This window comes from Apodemus sylvaticus, chromosome 17 (genome assembly GCF_947179515.1).
Source record: "Apodemus sylvaticus chromosome 17, mApoSyl1.1, whole genome shotgun sequence".
Lineage (NCBI taxonomy): Eukaryota > Metazoa > Chordata > Mammalia > Rodentia > Muridae > Apodemus > Apodemus sylvaticus.
The window spans coordinates 69,920,169-69,945,559 of record NC_067488.1 but is presented as its reverse complement, the minus strand read 5'-3'; the positions used below and the strand labels follow the sequence as shown (position 1 = coordinate 69,945,559).

General features: G+C 45.9%; 1 protein-coding gene across 3 annotated transcripts in view; it reads left to right on the top strand.

Annotated features, from left to right (window-relative positions):
* Positions 1-25,391, top strand: part of Dip2b (disco interacting protein 2 homolog B) — a 188,974-nt gene that overhangs the window by 92,991 nt on the left and 70,592 nt on the right. For all 3 annotated transcript variants that reach the window (XM_052161085.1, XM_052161084.1, XM_052161083.1), the window contains exons 3-4: positions 10,459-10,584; positions 20,562-20,687. In XM_052161085.1, the coding sequence (XP_052017045.1) occupies positions 10,459-10,584; positions 20,562-20,687 (252 nt within the window). The remainder of the gene's footprint in view (positions 1-10,458; positions 10,585-20,561; positions 20,688-25,391) is intronic.

Sequence of the window (25,391 nt, the reverse complement as noted above, 5' to 3'; positions counted from 1 at the left end):
TGAGATCTCATATTTCAGCTCTCTGCTCAGTTTTCTATCCATCGTTGGCAAAGGATCTCTCTGTGTCCCTTCAGATCCCGGTGCTGGGATTATAGGCCAGGACAGCCACAGTGGGCTTCGTGGTCCTGTCTCTTCTACTGTCATGTATGATAATGCTAACGGTGAGACTGAAGACACCGGTCGTGCTGTACAGATGCCCTACTGCTGAGACTCAGCCCCAGCAATTTTTATTTTTAAATGAAATGAGTTCATCTCTTTTAAATAGTCAGTACTACAGACTTCCAACAACAAAGATGGGCAGAGCCCTGCCTCTTCCTCTGTAGGACAAGCGTCCTCCAGGCCTTTCATTGGTCTTCAGTCACTTCAGTATTCTAAATAGTATTTTTTTATTTTACTTTTTCTCACTTTAATCAACTTGAAGTATTATTTGTAAATGTCTTTCTATAAAACATTAGTAGCAACCTAGTGACATAAGCCTGGAATCCCAGATACCTATGAGGCTGAGACAGGAGAGTTACAAGTTCAAGACCTGTATGGGCAATTTATCAAGACCCTGTTTCAGAAATAAAGTGTTTAAAAAAAAGTGAGCTAGAGATACATTTCAGTGATAGAGCATAGGCTAGACCAGTGCTCAGTGCCAAGGGGAAACAGAGGGAAGGTCAGCACCTGTCACCTTTCTTCCTCTTGACCACGTCTCTTTCCTCCTTCCCTCTTCCCCCCTTCCCCCTTCCCTTTTTTCCTCCTTTCCCCTTTTCCCCCTTTCCCCTTTTCCCCCTTTCCCCTTTTCCCCCTTTCCCCCTTCCCCCTTTCCCCCCTTCCTTCTTCCTCCTTCCCCCTCCCCCCCTCCCTCCTTGCCCCTTTCCCCTTTCCCCCTTTCCCCTTTTCCTCCTTCCCCCTCCCCCCTCCTCCTTGCCCCTTTCCCCTTTCCCCCTTTTCCCCTTGCCCCTTTCCCTTTTCCCCTTTCCCTTTTCTTTCACATTTCACATTTCCCAACACATACCGGAGCACACATATACACGTTTAGATTATGTAGGCAGCACAGCTAACCTATGTGGTTTACCGTGATTACATGTTCTTTCTTATTACAACATTTTGCTTTTGTTCGGGTTAGTGCGTTGTTCTGTGTGTATTCGTGTACCGTCAGCTCTTGCCCGCTCCTTTCTGTCTCCTGAACTAAGTAGTTCCCTTGCTTTGTGATAGGCATTGGGAAGCAGCGAGCACCCACAGGAGTGTTCACTGTCGTGCTGAGTCTGCACTCTTTATCCAACATTTCTCCTTCTTTAAATGTATTTCATTTTTATTAGTTATGTATTTCTCTGTATGTATGGTGTTTATGTGTCTGTCTGTGTCCATTCATCTATGTCCAGAAAAGCAAGAAGAGGGTGTCAGGTTCCTTAGAGTCACAGGCAGTAGTGAAATGACTGAACATGGGTGTTGGGAATGAAACCCCAGTCAGAGGTCGAGTTAGCTGCCAGTGTTCTTAACTACTGAGCCGTCTCTCCAGCCTTATCTCAGCCTTTCTGTTAGGGTTGTTATAGATTTGCACAAAGATAATTTGTGTTGATTTAAAGATCTCTCGGAGCTAGGGTGCCTTGGCACATGCCTGTAATCTAGCACTTGTGAGATAGAGGCAGGTGCATTAGGAGTCTGAGGTGCTCTCTGCCCGCCTGGTGAATGTGAGGTCTTTACCTCAGCACACAGGAGCAGATGTCCAGCAGCCTGGCTGCTCACTAGCTGAGCAGCCTTCCCCTATGGCGGGGCTCACTGCTATTTGGAGTTGCCCTGTTATCCCTCCTGCTTGAGAGCTTGAGGCAGGATAGCAAGTTAGAAGCCTCCTTGGGCTCCAGAGTGAGTTCAGGGACAGCCTGAGCAACTTTCAAAGCCTTGCTTTGAAATAAAAGGTTTGGGCTGAGGTCTGGTAGTTGGGTGCTTGCTTTGTATTGTGAGGGCATACGCTCAGTCCCTGGCATTGCAAAGACTAATCAGTTGGAAATGCTCTTGAAGGGCTCCTGCAGTTCCTGACCTCTGACCCTAGGTCCTTTTCTTTAAGGAGCCAGGGTGGCTGTGCTCTGATGATGCTGGTGAAGAGGTGCCCTCCGTCTTACTGGTTGATGTTAATTCAGTTACGTCTGCTTTTCTTCTGTTCTTGATTTCTTCTTCCAACTCCACTTCTCTGTCCCAGTGAAGATGCAGCTCGCCCACCCACCTTCCTTTTCTCACCAGATCACCCTGTCTGACCTAGAACCTACCTCGGGAGCCAGGCTGAGCCAACTTCTCCCCTCCCAGACTGGATGAGCACAGCTTCCACCCCAGTTGTTTGTGAATGTGGTTGTGTGGTGACTCCTATAGTGTATCCCAGGAAGAAGTTTGTTCTAGTGAGCAAAGGTTTTTGTTTTTTCAGTCTTGGGTGGGTCCATTGTTTTGTTGGAAGGTATTTACTCCCAAGTGCCTTGTGCATAGGCTGCACTGCAGCCTCTCAGCCGTGTGCCTTTCATCATAGGGCTGCCACATTGGGTTCTGCCTCAAGCCTGTACAAGTGTTTATATGATTGTGTTAATAGAAACAAAGGAAACACTTTGTGGTTTAGCCCCACACTGCTCCCAGACTATCAAGAAGAGCCTGAAATGCTATTTTCCCTAACAGCTTCCTGTAAGAATATGAAAGCAGAGTCACAGTTTGTTTTTCATAAAACATATCACTATGTGTACATTGGTAGGCAGGATTTGCTTTGGGGCTTGTGATGTGCACATGTACATATATGTAAGTGGGTGCCCATAAAAGGAGATCAGAGGGCAGCCTCGGCTGTCACCGCCCACCTCCACACAGGCTCTCCCTTTGTAGTTATTTGCCATTGCTTACACCAGCTAGTTGGCCCACAAGCTTCTAAGGACACCCCCTCGTCCCACCCCAAAATGCAGTCTCCTCCCCCTGTCTCCCTGTAGAAGGAGTCCCCTGGAATTACAGACAGCTTCGCCCTGAGCCTTCACCCTTTAAGCAGGAGTTTTAATCATAATGTTCAATCAACTTCCTAATCTCTAAATTGATAATGCCATTTTTTAAATCCCAGTCACCCACCCTCAGTGCTAGATGTGAGGATTCCAGCAAGATCTCAGTTATTTATTTTAACCATTTGTTAGGACACTTGATGTAAAAGAGCAAAGCCAGTTACTGCAGGAGTGCAGGGAGAGTGAGAGCGGCCCTGACCACCTCTGTACCGTTGAGGGCACAGGGAGGCTCTTACATGGACTGAGTGCCAGTGATTGAAAAACACACCATTCCAGAGTTCTAAGTGAGTGCTGGAGAAATTCAGAGGGTCTGGACAACCCAGTTGCTGAAACCAGAACTGATGTTTGGAGATCAATTAAGTAGGCCTGTGCGTGCCTCTGAGACGGGAGCTCCCTGCTATGCAATCATTCTGTCCGTCTCATTCTGCTTTAGAAGGTCCTTTGCAGGTAAGGCTTCCAGCATAATAGAGAGACTGCAGCTTACACCCCCAGTCCTGTGCTTTTTGTGGGGGTGGGTAGGATGGGGTTGCCATGACTGGTTGCATATCATTGTATCTGTTCCACGTATCTTATCAGAAGGAAGTCCAGGCCTTCCTCTCAGGGCTTCTTTTTCCCTCTGAATTGTCTAAAAGCCCACAGGCATTGAGGGAAGTGGTCGAGTACTCCCTTCCTAAAGTGAAGGCTTTGGGTGCTGCTGCAGCCCAGCCTCCCTGTGCAGTCCTCCCTCATGCTGGCCTGCGGCTCAGCCGCTTCTTCTCTGACCCTCTGATGCATCCTGGAGGTGGAGCCCATTCTTCTTGCCCCACAAGACACTCTTGGATTCACAGAATGAAGTTCCTATAAATGTTCCCTTAGTCTCTGGCACAGCTATTTTCCTGGTGTCCTTGACCCAGAAAAATCTGTGGTCAGGATCTGTCTAGGCGCTTACTCAGGGCTGCTGACCCCTTCCTGTCCAGGTTGGGAACTCACACTCCCAGGCCTCTTTCCCCAGATGTGAGGCTCTCAGCAAGTCCCAGGGCCTAAGCTCCTCAGCCAAGACCAGGAAGGACTTGGGCAGCTTCATCTGTCTTTGAACAGAGCGAGGAGAGCGGTGGCTTGAACAAGGACTCAGGTGACAGCTGGCACACTCTTCTGAAAGCACATCTGTGACAGGTGACAGTTACACTCTTCTGAAGGACCCCCTACTTTGTTAACAGCATCTGCCAGTCAGTGTTACTATACAGAAGAGATGGATTAGGAAGCCTGTAATGCCTGTACTTGGAAGGCTGAGGCAGGAGGATTCTGCATTTGAGGGCTACACAGTAATCAAGGATACTCTGTTCTGTGTAGCCTTGATCTTGTCTTGTTACAGATGGAAAAGGAGGGAGGGAGAGAAGGAAGGAAGGAAGGGAGGGAGGGAGGGAGGGAGGGAGGGAGGAAGGAAGGAAAGAGTTGAAAGAGCTGCAATGTTACCTCATTGTTACCATTGGGCTTAGAGCCGGTGAACTGAGCCACTTTTCCTTTTCTTTCCAGAACTGTTTTGTTTAGTGAGTTGCCTGTTCACACCAGCAGTCTTCCTTGTCCCTATCAAGGTTTCCACCCTGCTACTGGTGTGCTATGAACATCACACTGGGGGAAAGAGATGGCTTTTCCTTCTCCATGCCCAGCTAGGTCCTGCTCCAGTGTCTCCCTTTAATTGCCGTGCATCTTTCCTGAAACTCCTAGATGTTTAATTCCCGTCATGTGGGCCAGAGAGCCTTGCTCTTTTCCTTTTCAGCAACACCACAGGGTTGGGGGCTGGGTGGGTAAGTGAGGTGGGGGAAGACAGTAGCCAGAGTGCATTGTGTACATGTGTGAAGTTTATGAATGCATGTGTACACGCGTGCAGGTTTAAAAACATGAGCCCTGATGATCCTTACCTCACGATCCTTGTTTGGACACGTCACTGCCCAGCTGATAGCATATCTGCTCTGATCACCTCTACAGTGTGAGTGTTTTGTCCCATGGTTTGTCTCTGAGCTGCCTTGCTTTGCACTGTTCCCCTGCTTGTGTGAAAATCTCTGAAGTCATAGGCAGCAGTGTCAGGATAAGAACTGAGCTGACTTTCTCCTGTGTCCTGGGTAGGGAAGTTGTGCTGTTTTGTTCTAGTAAATATCTGTTCCTTTCTGGGCTATCCTTGTGTCACTATGTTCAAACAGTAGACACTTAGAAGACTCACCCATTTTCTGTTTGTTTGTTTGTTTGTTTGTTTTTTGTTTTGGTTTTTTTTAATTTGGTTTTTTCGAGACAGGGTTTCTCTGTGTAGCCCTGGTTGTCCTGGAACTCACTCTGTAGACCAGGCTGGCCTCGAACTCAGAAATCTGCCTGCCTCTGCTTCGCAGAGTGCTGGGATTACAGGCGTGCGCCACCACCTCCAGGCTTACTCTACCACTTTCTGAAGAAAATAAATTATGTGCATGTTGATTGTTGAAAAGGAGGGCTCCGAAGAAGAATTTAAAACCCAGCTTAATTAAAAAAGAAAACAAACAAACAAACAAAAACCAAACCTAAACAAAAAACATCCCCATTTAAAGGTACCGGTGACCCCTAGTGGCAGCTCTGCATAGCTGCCTGAAGAACTGAAGCATCACTGTAGTGATCTCAATCTGTTAAATTCACAGTGGCAGTAGAGACTTCGCTTGTAAGGCTGCAGCCTCTACTCTAGTCTTTAGACTTAGTGCCTTTCAAATTACTTTAACTGTATAAGTACCCTTATGTCTATAAGCTAAACAGCATAAGGGTAAAGGATTCTGCTGAAGCTCATTACTGCAGGTCCCATCTAGTCCTTATTATATAGAAAGTGATTTTGTTCAGACTAAGGGTCTGAATTTTTCACTTTTATTCGTAGATTATCTGATTATGTTGCTATATATAGTGACTTCCACCTTTGCTTTTAGTTTTTTATTTTTTAAATTACAGTCTTTATCCCAATCATGAGACTTTGTATTGCAGCTCACCAAGTAACTCCCAAGATGTGGTTGGATAGGGATTCCACCTTTGGGCAGCATCTTGCCTGCCCGTCTGGTAGATGATACTCTGCTGTCCCTCAGACCCCTCTGTCCTCTCCTTGATAAGGCCTGGGGTGTGTTATTTCCAGTTTCATCCACTAATTTGTGCACTTGCAGGTGGAGTGGAGTGAACCTCCAGCATTCCTGTGATCTGCCCAGGATACTGCTTCTTTCCTCTCACCCCCAAGTACATGCTAACTGCTAGTTCCTGGAGGGGAGAGAGGCAAAACTAAGTTCACAGTGTTGGAGAACTCTGCTCAGAAAGTCACCTTTTATGTAGGAACATAATTTAGTTTGATAGATCATAGCTTTTAGTTTTAAGAGAATCAATATCACTTTCATTTTCTTCCTTGGTATTCCCTTAATGTTTATAATGAACATCTGGTTTTATATCCAATGAAAGCACTTCAGCTGTACATAGTAGTGCACATCTGTAATCCCAGCACTCTGGAGACAGCCTGTCTCAACGCAGTACGTAGACTCGCAGTTCTTCCTGGAAGTCTGTTTTACTCTTGGTTTTTATTTTACAACCTTTTTATATTTACTTGTTTGTTTAGTGTGTGTGTGTACGTCTACACCTGTACACAGAGTGTGTAGATCAGATGACAACTTGCAGAAGTCAGTTCTCTCCTTCTTGGAAATTGGACTCTGACTGTGAGGTGTGGTGGCAAACACCTTTGGCCACTGCACCATCTTGCTGGTTGTTTTTTGTTGTCTTTATAGCCCAGGATGATCTTAAACTCACAGCAGTCCTCCTGCCTCAGTCTCCTGAATCCTAAAAAGATGGTTATGGGCCAACTTTCTTGGCTGCTTTTATAGTGTCTTGTCAGGTTGGGGCAGATGTAAACCGAGTTACTCTGACATAAATCTATGTTGGCATTGTGTGCTTGGCATACTTATAAAACTGTAAATAAAACTTCTGGGTTGATTTCTGACAAATTAAAATATGGCGATTGTCATAGCTTTAGACCTGGAGAAAATCCTGGCTTAGAAGCATGGATTCCTGTGGGCAGAGGCATGCCCATGACTCTGTCGAGAGCCATGTGGGCTTTGTTTCCGCTGTCCATTCACTTGTGCCAGATCTGGCCTGTGCATCCGCTGACCTCATGGAGACTCTGAGTGGAGACTCTGAGTGGAGATGTGCGCTCTGCCCGTCTCTCCCAGAGTCAAGCCTGTCACTGTTTCGTGGCAGTTTCTGATCTCTAGCTTACATTATTTTTCTCCTTTTTAATTAATTACATGGAAAAACATCAAGCAAAACATATTTGAGAAAGATATTAAAAAATACTTAGATTTTTATGTCTCCTCTTTTAAATAAGAATTTGCAATCCTTTTTAACATTTAAACTGCATTAACTATGCAGTTTGGAAACATCATGTTCTGTGGAGTGATTTATTATTCTGTTTGATCAGTAAAATAACCAGCAATAGATAATACAATTGTAGTTTTATATGACCCTTCCAAAAAAAAAAAGAGAGAAAGATAGAAAGAAAGAAGAGAAGAGACGAGAAGAGAAGAGACGAGAAGAGGAAAACAAGCAAACAATCCAACTTAAACAAACAAACCCTCCAAGCCGGCAGGAGCATGTTTTTAGGATCAGTGCGCCACCTGAAACCATTTTCCCTGTGCATATTTATAGAGTAGTTCATGTGTGCTAATGTGATTTCCTTCCTGTATATATCATCTGACTGTAAAAATAAAAATAGCTGCTTTCTATTTTTTGTTCTCTATTTAAAGTTGGTTGGACTGTATTTTAAATACTTTCTCAGGCAAGTGGCTTTTGCAGTCTTTTCTGTGATGGACAGTGGTGTGGTGCTTGGGGTTAGGGGTTGGATGTTTTCCCTCTTTCTCTAACTACGGACTCTGAATCCCAAAGCATTTGATGCTCCTGACCTTACTTGCTAATCCCCCATCACTTTCCTTTTTAAAGGTCTTGGGAGATTTCCTGTAGTCCCGTTTATAGCCTTTTGTTTGAGGACGGGCAGAGGTAGGCCAGCTGGAGTCTGCCAAGCCCTGCCGCTTCCAGCCACTAGCCCATGTCTCCCTCCTCCGTTAAAGGGGCAGGAAGACAGGCTTCGCAGGTTGATTTCACAGAATGAGGAATGAAATGAAATTTGTATGTGCTTTCAGGCACAAACAGAGATTTAAATGTTGATTTTATATTGTGGGTTGGGGGTTGGAAAAGATTTTCTGTATAGGGCCAGACAGTCTTTTAGGCATCAATAACTTAGGTCTCCGTCATAGCTACTCAGTTCTGCCTGGACAGCATGAAAACAGCCATAGACACTGGAGTGACTACTCCTGCTGTCTTAGGGTTTTACTGCTGTGAACAGACATCATGACCAAGGCATGACCTCTTATAAGGACAACAATTAATTGGGGCTGGCTGACAGGTTCAGAGGGTCAGTCCATTATCACCAAAGCAGGAGCATGGCAGTGCTCTGGCAGGTTTGGCTCAGGAGGAGCTGAGAGTTCTGCATCTTCATCTGAAGGCTGCTAGAGGAGACTGACTTCCAGACAGCAAGGACAAGGGCCTTAAAGCCCATGCCTACAGTGGGACACCTACTCCAACAAGGCCACACCTACTCCAAATAGTGCCATTCCCTGGGCAAGCATATGCAAACCACCATACCTTATATCCCATAAGTCTGTTTGTGATAACAGACTGTGAGTCACCATGGTAGCATACACTCTAATTCTAGTAGCACTTGGAAAGATCAGGAATTCAATGCCAGTGTCCCCTGCATAGCAGGTTCATACCTGGAAGACATGAGACTCTGTCACAAAAAGCATAAGAAAAGAAAAAAAAATCAGTGTAGCTTGGTTTAGTGGTACACTCTGATCTCAGCACTGAGAAAGCTGATACGGAAGAATTCCAGATTCTAGGCATAGATACATAAGACCCTCTGGGCTACATAATGACCGTCTCAAAACAAAACAAAATCCAGGTGATAGGTATAATAGGCCTAGGAACTATAGTCTGTTGATCTCTATTGAAGAATGGCCCTGGTTCTGGAAAGACTCAGTGCAACAGTATAGGGGAATACCAGAACAGGAAGGTGGGAAGGAGTAGATGGAGGAACAGGGGGAGGGAAGAGGGCTTATGGGATTTGCTGAGAGTGGGGACCCAGAAAAGGGGAAATCATTTGAAATGTAAATAAAGAATACATCGAATAAAAAAAAAGAAAAAAAAGATATGGAAGATATATTAAGAATTTTAGAGCCAGGCAGTGGTGGTGCACGCCTGTAATCCCAGCACTCTAGGAGGCAGAGACAGGCGGATTTCTGAGTTCAAGGCCAGTCTGGTCTACAGAGTGAGTTCCAGGACAGCCAGGAGGCAGAGACAGGCAGATCTCTATGAGTTTGAGGCTGGCCTGGTCTACAGAGTGAGCTCTAGGATAGCCAGGGATACAGAGAAACCTTGTCTCAAAAAACTAAACTTTAAAAAAAAGGGGGGGGGGGAAGGGGCTTGAGATATGGCTCAGCGGTTAAGAGCACTGGCTGCTCTTCCAGAGGTCCTGAGTTCAATTCCCAGCAACCACATGGTGTGACTCACAACCATCTGTAATGGGATCCCATGCCCTCTTCTGATATGTCTGAAGACAGCAACTGTGTACTCTTATACATAAAATAAAATAAATAATACTTTAAAAAAATATGTATAGCTTTTATTTGAAGTGGATTATTGAGAATCTAAGTTGACTGAAAGGACAGGTTACAGCTTAGACACCTAAAAAGTGTCCTCAGTGTGCAGTGTCACTGGGCAATAACTGGGAGAAGAAGGCAGCTGGGAGTCAGGACCCTGAGACCAGATGAGCGTGAGTGGGGCTGAGCTCATGCTCACCTGGACTGTAACAAAGGCTTGAAGCCCACAGCTGTATTGTGCTCTGCTCAGTTAATGAGCTTTCAGTGAAAATTTCAGCAACAGGAACTGTTAAAGAACATCTCCAGATGTATCATGAAAGACTCCTCCCCTCATTCTCTCAAATACAAATAATCCAGATTTGGGGATATAGCTCAGTGGTGGAACAGTACCTTGCTCATGTGAGACCTGAGTTTGATCCTCAGCACTGTGGGGGGTGGGGGGCGCAAAACAAAACACCCCAAACCCAAACCAAACAGCAAAAGCACACAACCTTGTTATGTTTTCTTTAACTGTTTGGTGGGCCAGTTTCAAGGATGACTTTTTACATATTTATTGTCTTACTGTTTCTTTGCTATCATACTATTGACAGTTACAACTGTAAGGTAATTTTTTTGCCTGTGTCCCTCACATCTTCATTATGTGTCTGCTTTAACCTCTAACTGTTTACTATCGTGGGGGATGAGAACTACTTTCAGCTGTTGTAAGAATGTTCAAAGTGTTCAGAGCATATCACCTCCCATTGTTGACACTGGATAATCATCTTCCAAACTTCCTCTTTTAGAAACTGATTCCACAGGACAAAAAGAAAGAAACCAAACTCCTGCTCCCACGGCAGCTCAGACTTCCGCTCCTTCCAAGTACCACCGTTCACGTTCTGGAGGTGCCAGAGATGAGAGATACCGATCAGGTGAGAGGGATTTGAAGTCTTCCTGCCTGTAGTGTGAAGGGTGTGTCCTGGGCAGTGTGAACTGTGTGTCCTGGGCAGCGTGAACCATGTTTCCTGCGCATCCCTTATGTTTGATGTGCTGCTTTCCCTTGAGCCAGGAGATTGTGGTCCTTCATTCAGGAGTGTATCTAGTACCTACTGAACTTATGCAGGGATTTTGTTTGTTGCCAAGCAACCCTGATTTCCTAGTTACCACTGTCACCTTTTGAGGTTTACTCCATTTCATCAGTATGCTCTAACCAATGCAGAAAGGTTTGGGCATTCATAATTCTCATTTCTAACCTTCTGAATGATTTTGTCTCCTCCCCTGGGTTTTCTTTCTTCCCTGACATGTTTGTTAATAGATTCTGATAGAATGGTTAGTCGAAGGAACCAAGGAGATGATTCTCTACATTCTGTGTCCAAAACGATTGCATATTGAAAGGGCTTTGTGAACTTATTGGGTGATGTAAAGTTTTGACATTATCTTGCGGAAACCCATTTGTGATCCCAGGCCCTGCCACGTTGAAACATGCCTGCAGATTCCCTGGCTGTTAGCATAGTCTGTGAATCAGGTATTTGGTAAATGCAGTGCAGTGCTAAGAACTGAGTGAGTGGTCAGGCTGGTATTTATCTCACTGAGACTTTGTGGGAGGGAGGAAATTAGTCAGAGTAAGGAGGGAAGAAAAGGTGATTGACAAAATAATTTCTGTGGCTCAGTGACTACTGACACTCACTGTTCCTGCAGAGGACATGTTTGGTTCTCGGCTCACATCGAGAGGCTCATAGCAGCCCTGTAACTATAGATCCAGAGGCTCTGACCCCGCTCTTCTGGCCTCCCAGGGCACCCACACTCACACCCCACACATGCACACACACACACACACACACACACACACACACGCATACACGCAAATACAAAACACAAAAGTAAAATGAGTGTTTCTTTTTTTAATCCCTGAAGGGCTGAGAGATGGCTCAGTGGTTAAGAGCACTTGTTGCTCTTCCAGAGGTCCGAGGTTCAATTCCCAGCACTCACATGTCAGACATCTATAACTCCGGTTCCAGGGGATCTATTGCCCTCATCTGGCCTCCAGTGGCATACACGTATACACATGCATGGATGTGGCAAAACACCCATACACACAAATATATATATATATTTTTTATGTTAGTTTTTTTTAAAGCACCTTCCTAACATTAAAAAGAAATCTTCAAAAATATGAAGAGCTGAGAGAGTTGTGGCATTGTAAAAGGGAACATGAAAGGGCGGGGAGCAGAGCATGCACATGTGTACTGTTGTTTTCAGTGTAGTGGGAGTCATTCAACTGTACAGCCATGAAAACTCTCAGTACATTGCAGAATTCTGTCATCCCTGAAAGCAACAGCAACTGTTGATGGGAGGAAAGGGGATGGGGTGGGGATGGGGGTGGGGGTGGGGGAGTGGGGGGGGTAGGGGGAGAACAGGAGAGGAAGGGAGAGGATGGGGTGGGGAACTTCCTCTTATACCTAGTGATGGGAAGGGTCATACTGTATGCCACATGCAGAATAGCTCAAGGCTATAAGGGATGGTTAGTAAAACTTGCAATTCAGAGCAAACAGAAAGGGTCAATAATCTAATGCTGATAGGTGTGATTGCATAAAAGTTCTTACTTGGCATAGGTTTATTGGCACCTGTGATACTTCAGTCACAATTCTAGCCTTTCTGCTAATGTTTCAGGTATAATTCTAAGAACTTATGTTTCCAGAGTTTATTTATTTTATGTGTTTGGTTGTTTTGCTTGCATGTATGTATGTAGATCATGTATGCCTAGTGTCCATGGAGACCAGAAAAGGATACTGGGCACCTGGAACTGGAGTTAGAGACCATTGTGAGTTGATGTGTTGGTGCTGGAAATGGAACTAGGTCTCTTAGAACAGCAGCCAGTGATCTTAATTGGTGAGCCATCTCTCCAGTCCCTGCTTTTCAGAGTTTAGATTGTTGGACCTCTTCTTAATGCTTAGCCCAAGGGACTTTAAGCATTTTGCTTAATATTACCTCTTTGTCACTTGGCAGTAGTAGTACTTACCTTTAATCTCATCACTTGGGCAGCAGAGAGGCAGATCTCTGATTTCCGAGCACACCTGGTCTACAAAGTTCCAGCACAACCAGGACTACTCAGAGAAACTCTATCTAAAAAAAAAAAAAACAAAGTTCCTCTTTTTCCTGACCATTAAGGAGTGATACACCTTTCTGTGCATGTGTGATATGTTCCCAACTAAAGAAAACACTTAATGTTTACAGTGGAATGTGATCTAATAGTAAGTCAGTTTAACAATGCCTTTAATGTTAGTCTTTTGAGAAATTAGCCACCCCAAATGAAACATTAAAACAAAGGACTTTCAGGGTTGTCTTAGGGTTTCATTGCTATGAAGAGACACCATGACCAAGGTAACTCTTATAAAGGGCAACATTTAATTGCGGCTGGCTTACAGTTTCAGAGGTTCAACCCATTATTATCATGACAGGAAGCATCGTGCTGGAAAAGGAGCTGACAGTTCTACATCTTGATTCATAGAGAGCCAGAAGGAGACTGCCTTCCCAGGCAGCCAGGAGGATGGCCTCTTCCACACTGGGTGGAGCTTGAGCAAAGCCCATCCCCACGGTGACATGTCCCCCCAGCAAGGCTACACCTCCTAATAGTGCCACTTCCCATGGGCCCAGCATATTCAAACTTCACATTCCAGTCCCTGGCATCCATAGGTGTGAGGGCCATACCTAGCTATAGCATAATGCATTAAAAGGCCAGAGTTCAAAGTCTCTTCTGACATTCGTGCAATCACTTAAATGTAATTCACTATAAAATCAAAATCAAAAAGCAAATCACATACTTCCAATATTCCAATATTACCATTCCAAATACTGGACCAAAGCGAGACCAAAACTCAGCTGAGCATATTCCAAACTCTGCATCTTCATGTCTGATGTCAAAGTGCTCTTCAGATCTCCAACTCCTTTCATCTTTGTTGACTGCAACAAATTTCTTTCTCCTGGGCTGCTTCCATTCCCTCTTAGCAGCTTTTCTCTGCGGGTCTCCCACAACTCTGGCATCTCTAACATCTTGGGGTCTCCAAGGCACCAACAACTTTACAGCTTCTTGTTCCAGTGTCTGGGATCCACACATGATCTGGGCTCCTCCAAAGGGCTTCTCCAGCTCTGCACTCTGTAGCACTCTAGGCTCTGGTTGACTTCACTCCACTGCTGCTGCTGTTCTTGGTGGTCATCCCATGGTGCTGGCATCTCCAGTACTCTGGGGTCTTCTGTTGCAAATAGGCTTCACCAATATCCTCTCATAGGCTCTCTTCGTGGTGCCAAGCCTCATCTTCTTTACATGACCCCTTCAGTCCTGGGCCATCAACTGCAACTGAGGCCTTCACCAATGGCCTTCCATAGCCTCTCACAGTGCTGAGCCTCAGCTGCTCTCCATGACCCCTTCATGCCTTCAAAACCAGTACCATCTGGGTGACTATTACACATTACCAAGTCCAGTTACAACACAAGGTACAACCTTGACTATCTCTGGAACACAGCTTCTTTTGTGCTCTCAGAAAACACTTCCCAGAGTTCACCTCAGTGATGCTGGTCTCTTAATCACTGCTAATTTCTTGGCTCCAGCTAACCAGCATCAATTGTCCCAGTAACCATTTCTGTTCTTGACTCTAAAGCCAGAGCCACATGGTTGAAGCTGCCGGGTTCTGCTGCTGGCAGGAGCTGGAACATGGCCTCTTGTTCTTTTACGTTATCACCAGCTTTCTGTTCTCCAATGCCTTCATGCCTAAGCTTGGCTGTCCTGGAACTGTCCTGTCTCTGTAGATTGACCTCGAACTCAAAGATCTGCACGCCTGTTTCCCAAGTGCTGGGATTAAAGGTGTGCACCACCTTAGCTTTCCTTTACCTAGAACTCGCTCTGTACCAGGCTGGCTTTGAACTCAGAGATCTGCTTGCCTCTGTGTTTTGGGATTAAAGGTCTATACCACCATTCCTGGAACTAAGCTTTTCATGGCCACTATGCCTCAAGAAGCCTGTGTCTTCAGGCCTCAAGATCCAGATCTCAGGTATGCCTTTCATTTCTGGATTGTAGTTCATTACAGATATAGTCAAGTTGACAAGAATAGCCATTACCGTCCATCCCTTGTCACTTTGGTAATAATCATATCTCCTTATGTCCAAATGAAAACAATAACCTGGTCATGGTAATGCCTAGATATAATGATCTCTTGTTCGACTGCAAACAAACTTAGCCCAATGGGATCTTGTCCTGAGGTCACCTGTCCCTTAATCTCTTTATCTCCTAGAACAAAGGATTCAGTTTCATTCCACATCCTGGTCCCCCTTTAATACTTGAACCATACATTTTGTATTTTCCTTTCTCAGCTTATTCCTTTTCATGTATCTCTCTTCATGAGAGTGAACCTTAGTACCTATACAGCACAATTATACCATGATGCTTCCTTTGCTGATACAGTTAGTCTAAAGCTCTTCACGGCAGCCTCCAGCAGACTCTTCAGACAAGGGCAGGCAAAAAGCAGCCACATTCTTCACCAAACTCTCAGAGAACTAGCCTATAGGCTTCATACTAATATTCTTCTCCTCTGAAAGACGAGCCAGGCCCCACGGTTCACATTGCCTCAGCACCCATGTTTTCTACATTCCTGCTAGGATGGGCCACTAAGCCCCACTTAAAGCATTCCACTGCTGTCCAAATCCCTGAATCCACATTCCTCCAAACAAAAACACGGTCAGGCCTATCAGGAATACCCCAGTCCCGGGTACTAACTCTGCCTTAGCTAGGTTTCCTTGTAAAGAGACACCATGACCAAGGCAACTCTTATAAAGGACATATAATGGGTCTGGTTTACAGGTTCAGAAGTTCAGTCCATTATCATGATGAGAAAGCATGGGAGCATCCAGGCAGACATGATGCTGATCTGGGAGTTTGACAGTTCGACATCTTTATCCATGGAGAGCCTGTCTTCTGCAAGCAGTTAGAAGGAGGGTCTCTTCCCCACTGGGTAGAGCTTGAACATAGCCTCAAAGCCCACTCCCACCATGACGTACGCCTTCCAACAAGGCCACACTGCCTTATAGTGGAACTTTCCGTGGGCCAAGCCTATTTCAGCACACCACAAGGTATTAGCATCACCCTGTGAAGCTCAAACATTAGTGCTAGAAAACAATTCTCAGCTTCCATGACTTCTGGCCTAGAAATCCAGAGTCAGCTTTGTCCAGGACTGAACTTTGGAAGTGATTTCCTCATCAGAGATCAAGATGACCTCTGCATGGTTGAGCCATCCCACTCTGTTAGGAGGGCTTCTGGACTCCTGTCAATGGGAACCTTGGCTAGAGTGGCTAGAATGTCCCCTTTGACCCCAGTGTCTGGGCAAGGACTCTCATGAGGGACAGGTGGGTGACCCAGTGTTCTCTGACCTGATGCTGTGACTCCAGTCCTACTCTGTGGTTCAAGCCTCCCAAGCATGTGTCAGCAGGCATGGAGGGGTGGGGCAGTGTGAGGGGGAGGAGGTCATTGGTCTCACATTCCATATCATGTGTAGAAATACTTTTGGAGATACAGAACCAAATGAGAGCGCTTGCTGTACCCCTGTTCTGTATTGAGAAATACTTTATCTCATTATAATTGGTTACACTTTTCCAAGACAGTAAAGAACCATATTTCTTTTAATATAAGGACATTTGTAAAAAGCATTGAAATATGTCTATTTTATATGATAGTGTCAAAATTTCAATAAGATCTTGATTTAAGTAGACTTAGGAAATACTAAAATGGTATGATAAATATAAATGTCACATATCTCATTCTAGAACCCAAAGTAAGTAAGTTGGTACTGTCTTACCCGCTCTCATTTGGTTCTGTATCTCCAAAAGTATTTCTACACATGATATGGAATGTGAGACCAATGACCTCCTCCCCCTCACACTGCCCCACCCCTCCACGCCTGCTGACACACGCTTGGGAGTGTGGGCATGGTAGCTAGCGCATGCCTGTGATCCCAGCATGCAGGAGACTGAACATTAGTTAGTATTCATAGGTACAGAAACTTGAGACAAAAGGATATCAAACTATTGAGCTGGTGTGTCTCGCAAAGTTCTTACTTAGTGTTGTATGTGTTTAAACTGTTTTTATAATATATTATTACTTCTTTTTTATCTTAGTGATTCTAGGAATTGAAGTAGGATTACAGTAGGGCTTTATACATTGCAGACAAGTGCTTGGCCATGGAGCTCCCCACAGCTCCTTCTTCCCACTGATGACAAGGGGACCCATAAAGTCTGTGCTGTCATGTGCAGGACAGCAGAGCGGGCTGGTTGGGACCCACCTGGGAGTAGGAATGAACTGGTTTGACTTCTCCATGAGTACCTGGGCACCATAGGTACCGTGCTACCACTGTGATGATGCCATGACCAAGGCAACATATATACGTATATGCATACGTATACATATATATATATATATATTAAAAACATAAAGGAAACCGTTTGCTGAGATGGACAATGACAGAGGTCAATTCCATGACCCTAGTGGCGCTGGAGCAGAAGCTTGGAGCTCACATCTTGAGACACAGTCTTGAGGCAGAGAACTCCCTGGGGATGATGTTAATGAAGCCCACTCCTAGGGATACACCTCTCACCCACAGGAACACACCTCCCCCAGCAAGGCCACACCTCTCCTTCCTTCCCAAACAGTTCCACCAGCTAGGGCCCAAGTATTCAAACATAAGAGCCTGTGGGGGCCATTCTCATCCAAACCACCATAGATATATTTATTTACAGCCTAAACAGATAAATAAATGAAGTAAGAATGTCTAAAAGCATACAATAGATTTGTTTTTAAGTCCTCTGTAAAGATGCTCAGTAACTCTAATGAGAAATAGAAATTGAAGTAGTTATTAGGTATACCATTGTTCAAATTGGGAAGAAAAAAAGCTAAACAAGGATTGGGCACACTTGAGGCTGATTGGTACCATAGCCCTGAGAGGCCAAGGCAGGAAGATCATGAGTTCAAGACCAGTTTGGGCAACATATGGATCCTGCCTCAAGCAATAGCAACAACAAAAAAGCCAAAAGAGCAAGATACTGGGGGGCTGTCTCCATTGATAAAGTACTTGACATACAAGAAGGAGGACTGAAGATCAGAGGTTCCCCAGCACCCAGCTCCCAGCACAGCCAGAGAGTCTGAGCTCCCCTTTCCAAAAAAGTGAAAAGAGTTATAAATGCCTGAGTGGACCCTTTGTGTGTACAGGCACATGTACAGATATTCACATACACACACGAACATGAAGACTATCGGGAAGCGAGTGTGCTTAGACACTTTGCTGATAGGAAAGCAGGAATATTTGTATGGTATAATAAAACTACGTTAAGGATGTGGCCTAGTTGTAGAGTGCCTAGCATGCATAAACTCCTGTGCCTCATCCCCAGCATTATATGAACCTATAAGAAGTACATATTCATCAGTTTTATTCCTTTCCTTGGAGTTAATTCTAAGGAAATAATTAGATGAATCTTAAACTGAAAATATTGAGCTATTCTTGTTATGAAAAGTAGTAAGAAAAATGGAAGCAACCTAATATTTGATATTAAAGGGTTGCTTAAGTTATTATCTGTTAATTCAGTGAAGTGCCTTGGAGCCTTTTAAAGCTGTGCTATAGAACTGTTTACACAATGTCTGTGGTGTCTTTATTTGGGCTGTGCAGGGGTGGCTGCCCAGAAGTTCGTGCTTAGTGTAGGCTGGGCGGGCGGGGGTGGGGGGCTGGTGGGGGGTGGTAAGGTGAGGCTTGACCAGCTCAGCTGCCATCAATCCCGGCCCTGATCCAGCACTTGGAGTCTGTCGGTCCCAACACCCACTCCGTGTGTGAGGTGCTGGGCTGCTAGGAAGAGCCAGGGCTGCAGATCCAGATAGGGAGCACATCATTGGCACCACAGATGAAGACCTGGAGTCTCAGCAATGCTCTAGTAGAGATCAGAGACCAGTGACCCGTGGCCATGAGTGTTTGCATGGAGAGCTGTGCGGGCAAAGCTGTACTGGGTGCAGTGCTGCAGTTCCTAGTGCCCCTGCAACAGACAAATTAGTGATGGAGAGGTGGGAGGAACGGAGGAATGCAGCATTGCATATGCTCTGGACAAAAGCTCGGCTATCGAGGCCATGTTGATGTCTGTGGCCCATGCTGCCACTGAGGGCCACGTCTTGGTTCATGGCCTGCCGCAGTGTCCATGGCCCATGTAGCCCATGTAGCCGTTGTTACAACCAAGAGTCATGTCTGGGGCTGAGGAGGGTAGCAGGGATATTGATGCCTGTGGCCTGTTTCTCTGCCAAAGGCCATGCTGTGGTATGTGTTGCCACCTGAAGTCATGTTGATGTTTTGGGGTCAGCCTGCTGCCACAGCCTGTGTTGGTGACCATGATTTATACTGCCACCAGAGCTCATGCTGAGGTCCATGGCACACACGGATGCTGGAGGCCACATGCAGGTCCATGGACTGTGCTGTTTCCAGATATCTTGTGGAGGCCCATGAACCATGCTCCTGTTGACTGTAAAGGGCAAGGAAGCTTCTGCACTAGTGTCCGTGATTGCAGGCTCAGCATTGAGGAAAGGAAACATAAAAGGCTTCTGGGACTCCCCCACCATGTAGCAACCTAGACAGGAAGTCATCAAAGAGAACTTTTAAATATTGTCCTAAGGGTACTGAAGTTGGGCCTCAAGTATACATGGCTACTGGGCATTAGCCATGCTCTACTGACTTTATAGACAACTCAAATTGGACTTTTAAAAATCTTTGTGTGTGTGGGGGGGCACAAAAGTTGGGGGAGCAGACCTGGGAGAGGGGGAAGGAAGAGTGATTGGGGTACATTATGTGAAATTCCCAAGTAATCAATAAAATATGTTAGAGGTTTTATTTGTGTTAGTCAGGGCTGTCTTGGTTGTACAAACAGCTGCTGATTTGGGCTACTTAGCTGGTGTAGTTCACAGAAGGAAATAGCTGAGAAAGGAAAGGACAAAACTCCAGGGATCTCACTTGAAGTTCAGAATCTCTCCTTTCTGGGTCATTGTCATTAACTCAAATCCGCTCTAGGACCTATACTTTCTGATTCAGAGTTTAAATTCCCCCAAAGAAGGATCTGATTGGACCAGCTGCTCATCTGAGGTCACCCTTCCAGAGCAGAGATGCCTGGCAGGAAGTGGCGGAAGCCATTCCTGGGCAAGGTGAGATGGTCAGCTGGGAAGCACCTGGAGTTTGACCCACCTCAGTAGGATCTGTGAGAGCATCCTTCTTTTCCTGTTAGTCTCTGTGTGTAAGGTGCATGTATATGTGCTTGTGTATGCGAGTGTTCGTATTGGTGTGAGTGCGTGTGTGTGCTTGTGAGAGCATGGGAATGGGGGCCAGAGAGCTAAGTTGGCCGCCTCGTAGGAAGTCTCTACAGAGCAGCAGCGGGCTGCATGTCACGTGCGCCCTTGTGACTTTCTAGACCAGTGTCACCCCTTCTGTTCCTGTGGCATAGAAGCAAGTGTCTCTCTCTGACGGCTCAGCACACCTAAGCTGCTGTCGTTGGAAGTGCTCTAATTCAGCATCCTCGCTTTAGGACACATCTAATTATCTCCTTAGAATTAACTCTAGTGTGCACAGAGGCAGGGCTCCCTGTGGGCACAGCTGCTTGCCGGACTCTGCCCTCTCTAGCTCTTCCTCAGTCACAGGGTTGTGCTGTCAGTCTTCATCGGTGGTCTCTGAAATTACCCTTGACTTCTGTTTCCATCTTTGGTTTTATCTTAATTGATCTGAATCAAAAGATAACAAAACCACCTAAGCCTCCACTTGGCATTTTTAACCACCTGAGCACCAAGAGTTCATCCCTCAGCTGTTGGGACCCTGCCTGAGTGCAAATGTCCATGTGTTTAACTTTCCAGATATTCACACGGAGGCAGTCCAAGCTGCTCTGGCGAAACACAAAGAACAGAAAATGGCTTTGCCCATGCCCACGAAGAGGCGGTCCACACTTGTCCAGTCTCCTGCGGACGCCTGCACGCCTCCAGGTCGGTGTTTCTCCCTTCCACGACAGTTACTGAATGAGCGTTGTAAATGCTCCTTTTCCTTCCCGAGGTGGGACCTGGAACTCCCCTGTCACCCGTCACATGAACCTAAGGAGTGTACTCTGAAGGGGGCTGGTGAGCAGCACAGAACAAGGCCTGGGCCTCTGCTGGCGGCTTCCTCCGAGCCAGACTCACATAGTCAGCACAGGCATGGGCCCCTTTTCAGGAAGTGGATGTTTTGTGTCTCCAAATGTAATCTGTAGCTATAGATTTAACCCATTAGTCTTCTCAATTGATGTTTTATCTCAACAGCCAGCACAGGAGTGGGTGGACTGGGGACAGACAGAATTGTGTGTGCTGTTAGAGATTTTAAGCATATGATAATATGAATTTGAAATAGATCTGAGAAAAATAGACATCTGTTAATATATTCTTATATCTTTAAAGTGTTCTTTTTTATGTGAGGTCCAGAAATAAGTGGAAAATAGATATCCCCCCCCACCAGACTTGAAATTTATTTCTCCCAATTTAAATTTAGGAGTTAAAACTTCATATCCAAGGAAACTCAAGTTTATTTCCTGTTCAGAATGTTTTGTCAAATTTATTTAAAAAACAAAACAAAACAAAAAACAAACTTATTTTTTCTTTAGCTCAAATACTAGGCAATATTTTTTAAATTATGTATTTTTATTTTATGGGTGTGTTTTGCTTGTATGTATCTATGTATACCATGTACATGCCTGGTGCCCTTGGAGGCCAGAAGAGGGTAACAGGTTCCCTAGAGCCATAGTCACAAAGTGTTCCAGGTGCTGGGCGCTGACCCCGGCTCCTCCGTAAGAGCAGCACAGCCCTGCCATGGCCTTGGAGAGCTTCCCTGTGGGTCCCCGCTCATGTCACTGTTCCCTTCTAGGTTTGCCGAACTTCCCAGGGCATTTGGGTGGGCTGTGGGCTCATTAGTTGTGTGTGCTTCCTCCCCACACATTTGTGGTGTCAGTATGTTTGAATGAGAAATAGCTCTGTGGCTTCAAGTGTTTCTCAAAATGTTACACAGGGTTCCTCTGGCAGACAACACAACGAGACCATTGTGTCCATAGTAGTGCGTCCTCCAGCCTACTCCTTCAGGCTTGGATGGGCTCCTTCCACATTTGTGCAGTGTACAAGTCGGGTCCTTGGCACAAAGGGGGCTCTCAGTCTAGTAGCCATCCGTGCTGGCAGATCCCCTGCAGAAGAGCAGAAGGTTCAGTTTCAGTGAATGGCAAAGGGCAGGGAGCAGCGGGACATGCAGCCTTCTCCAGCCTCTGTCAGGCACTGTGGCTTCAGAGTAAACGGTAGCTCTCAGAGCTCTGGGTTAGAACTGAGCAGGCTCTCAGGGAGCGGGAGCCTTTCTTAAAGTCATTGCCACAGGGAACTGAGCGGCTCTCAACCAAATCAGAGCTGTTCACTGCTGAATGGAGCCATGGTCCTTCGCAGCCTCCTGCAGGGCTCTATATTTCTAATTATGCATGCCCTGTTCTTGTGGGACCTTTGAGAACTATGTACCGTAATTGTCTTGATCACATTGCGGGGGTTACTAATTTCATAACAAAGATACTGTCCTCTCTTCTAAGACCTGATTCAGCAGAGTGATAAGGCTTCCTGTCCCTTTACCTTCTGTTCCAGGGGCTTCTGAATAGGATTCAAAATACCCCCATACACTATTAGGGACATCTGTGTTGCAAGTAGAAAAATCTCTCCCATCAAGAGATGTTGAGGTCCCTCCAGGCAGCCTCATACAGTCCCAGTGTGATAGATCTTAGTGTTCTCTTTCGACCGTTCTGCATATACCAGGTACAAGTACTTTGCTCCAGAGAGGGAAGGTGGGGCCTGCATTCTAAGGCTCTACCGGCTTGTTCCATGTTAGCAGTGGAACTTGCCATTCTTTTGGGCATTGGTGATGCACGCCTTTAATCCCAACACCCAGGAAGCAGTTGAAGGCTAATCTCCAAGTTCTAGGCCAGCCTGCTCTACAGAGTCAGTTTCAGGACAGCCACAGCCACACAGAGAAACCCTATCTAGGAACAAACAAGCAAAAGTGACTTGGCTGCTCCTTTTTCAGTTAAAGCCACTTAATGTGTCCCAGGACCTGCAACCTCTAACTCAGGGGTGTCAAACAGTTTTATCTAGCTCTCTCCTTTTGCTAGTCCTGAGGACCAAAGTTAAGAGGCTGTATTCCAGGGGTGAGGAGGAGCAGTGATGGGATTGCTCATCATTGAATGTTTTTAAAGTCAGCATCTGGACAGTTATACAATGGTCAGAACATAGGCAGCTGGGGTGGCTCAGTGGAGTTTAGCGCCCCAACTCCGTCCTAAGCTGGGTGCAGTGGTGCACATCTGTAACCCTTACACTGTGTGGGGAGGAGGCAAGTGGGTTCCTAGGACTCACTGGCCAGCCAGTCACCAAACCTATGTCAACCTCTGGCCTCCAGAGGCACACACCTGCAAGCACGCCTCACCCACACATACAACCTCCTGTGTGTGCACACATATCTTCAGAGAACTTGCAGCACATTTCAGCCTTCGATCTTTGTACATTGACTGACAGCCCTCACATCCATGTGCTCACTGGTGTGGTGTGGCGCTCACTTCTGGGGCACACATCACTCTGCTCTCCCTGTGGGAGATGTAGTCTCCTGAATTACTGACTGGATGAAAATTGAGAGCCACCTGATCAAATGGGTTTAAGGAGGAAAAGGCCAGATGTTTTGGCTTTATTTATAGTGTTATGCAGTTTGGAAGCAATGATAACAGTTGGCATGGGAAAGGATTTTTCTTTTTTTCATAAATAAGACATCAGCCTAAAATACAATTATTGACACCTACACGAAACTGCTGTGGATTAGAAAATTCAAGTTTTATAAGTGTGTAGTGACTCCTAGTGTTAGCGCCTGTGGCCTTCCCCATTCTTTAGACTGCTTGAGTGACTGTGCTGCAGTTGTCTCGTGCTGAAACCATTTACTGCTGTCATGAGGCGCTTACCTCAGCTCTCTCTGGAGAGGTCCTTTGTGTAGTGACATTGCTCACTCATACAGAAGTGAATACAGCGCACACCCACAGCACTAACTTATTTATTTCTGTTCCTGAGCTTTTCTGAAGCCTGGGGGGGGGGGGGGGTATTGTTTGCTGCAGTAAGAGAGGGCAGGTGGCCCTGAGGGAAGAGGCTGCATGTGGACTTGTGCTCTGACTAGGTCGTACATGACAGTTAAACTTTTACCATGCTTTTAATCTTGGTCTCTGCATTCTTGACATAAGAATGATGTCCTGGGGCACACTGTGGCATTACTAGTTTTAATCTACCTCAAGGATGCTTTATGGGATTATGGTGCCTTACCCTGTGCGGAAGACCTTCACTAAGACCGCCCTGCCAGACTGTGTTTCCTGTATTCACAAGATAGGGAGGGCAGTTGTTCTGCCGACAGGAGATAGCCAGATGCTCATTGTCGGTGGGTAATGGTTAGACTCAGGTCTTATCAACCCTAAGTGTCACGGGCAGGAAAGCCCTCTCACCTGATGGTTGCCTAAATATGCACAGTACCACAGAGGGCTAGACCCTAACTACCATCACTTCCTGAGAGCTGCCATTCCATCACTTAAATGTTACTTGAAACAGAGTCCCTGGGCTGGGGATGAGGACCAGCATGAAGCCCCCAGCTCAGTCCCTAGCACCACACAACAGGTTTGGTAGCAGGAGAAATGGCTCTTTGGTGGGAAGCACTTGCTTGCACACTTCCTCCATGCCCAGGTGAAATGACGCACTACTCTGGAGTGGTTGCTAGAGTGGCCCTTCCTCCGTCAGGACACTGTGGCTTACTCGCTCGCCCAAACCCTTGTCCAGACCAGATTTTGTTACCTGTTGAACTGACCCGACGGCAGGATGTATTTTTCCTTTCTTCTTCTTTTTTAAAAGATTTTAAAAAATTTTTGTATACCTGCGGGCGTTGGCTATATGCATGTATACACACTGTGTCATCTCCTAGAACTGCAGTTAGACTCTTGTGAGCTGCCATGTGGGTGGAACTGAACCTGGGTCTTCTGGTAGATCATCTAGTGTTCTTTAACTCCTGAGTCATGGCTCCAGCTCTGGTGGGCGCTGTCCTCCAGGAGCCTGTCTGCTCACTGTACTCCTCATCTCTGGTGGCGCTGTCCTCCAGGAGCCTGTCCCTTCACCGTGCTCCTCGGCACCTCTCTGCTTTCAGATGGTGTCTGTTTCAGGTGCCATTTTTATCCTTGTAAGTCTTCTCAAATTTCAAATAAAGTCTTTTTCAAATTTTGAAAAGCCTTTTCAGATGTGATTTTTACAGTTTTATTCAATTAAAGTTGACATAATATAAATAACTTTGGAGGGGACAGTTGGTGCTGGGGTTCACCCTCACACCCTAAGCCCGCAGTCTGTCACTGAGCTATAGCTACAGCCTAGCAGCTCGTACTTGGGTGTGTCCTTTGCTGTGTAGTGACATAGAAACACAGTTAAGGTAATGCCCATCTCTGCATTCTCCTCAGTTCTTTATGATCCTCCCACCCTGACAGCCACTGCTTTGCTCTCCCTGCCTGTGCATTAGCTTGTGTTTTCTCTAGGTGTTTATGCAATAGAGCTGTGCAGTTTTGTTTTCCTTTTCACAGGTAGAGCACGAGGGAAGGGCTAGCTTTCATTCACCCTAAGTAGTTTGAAATT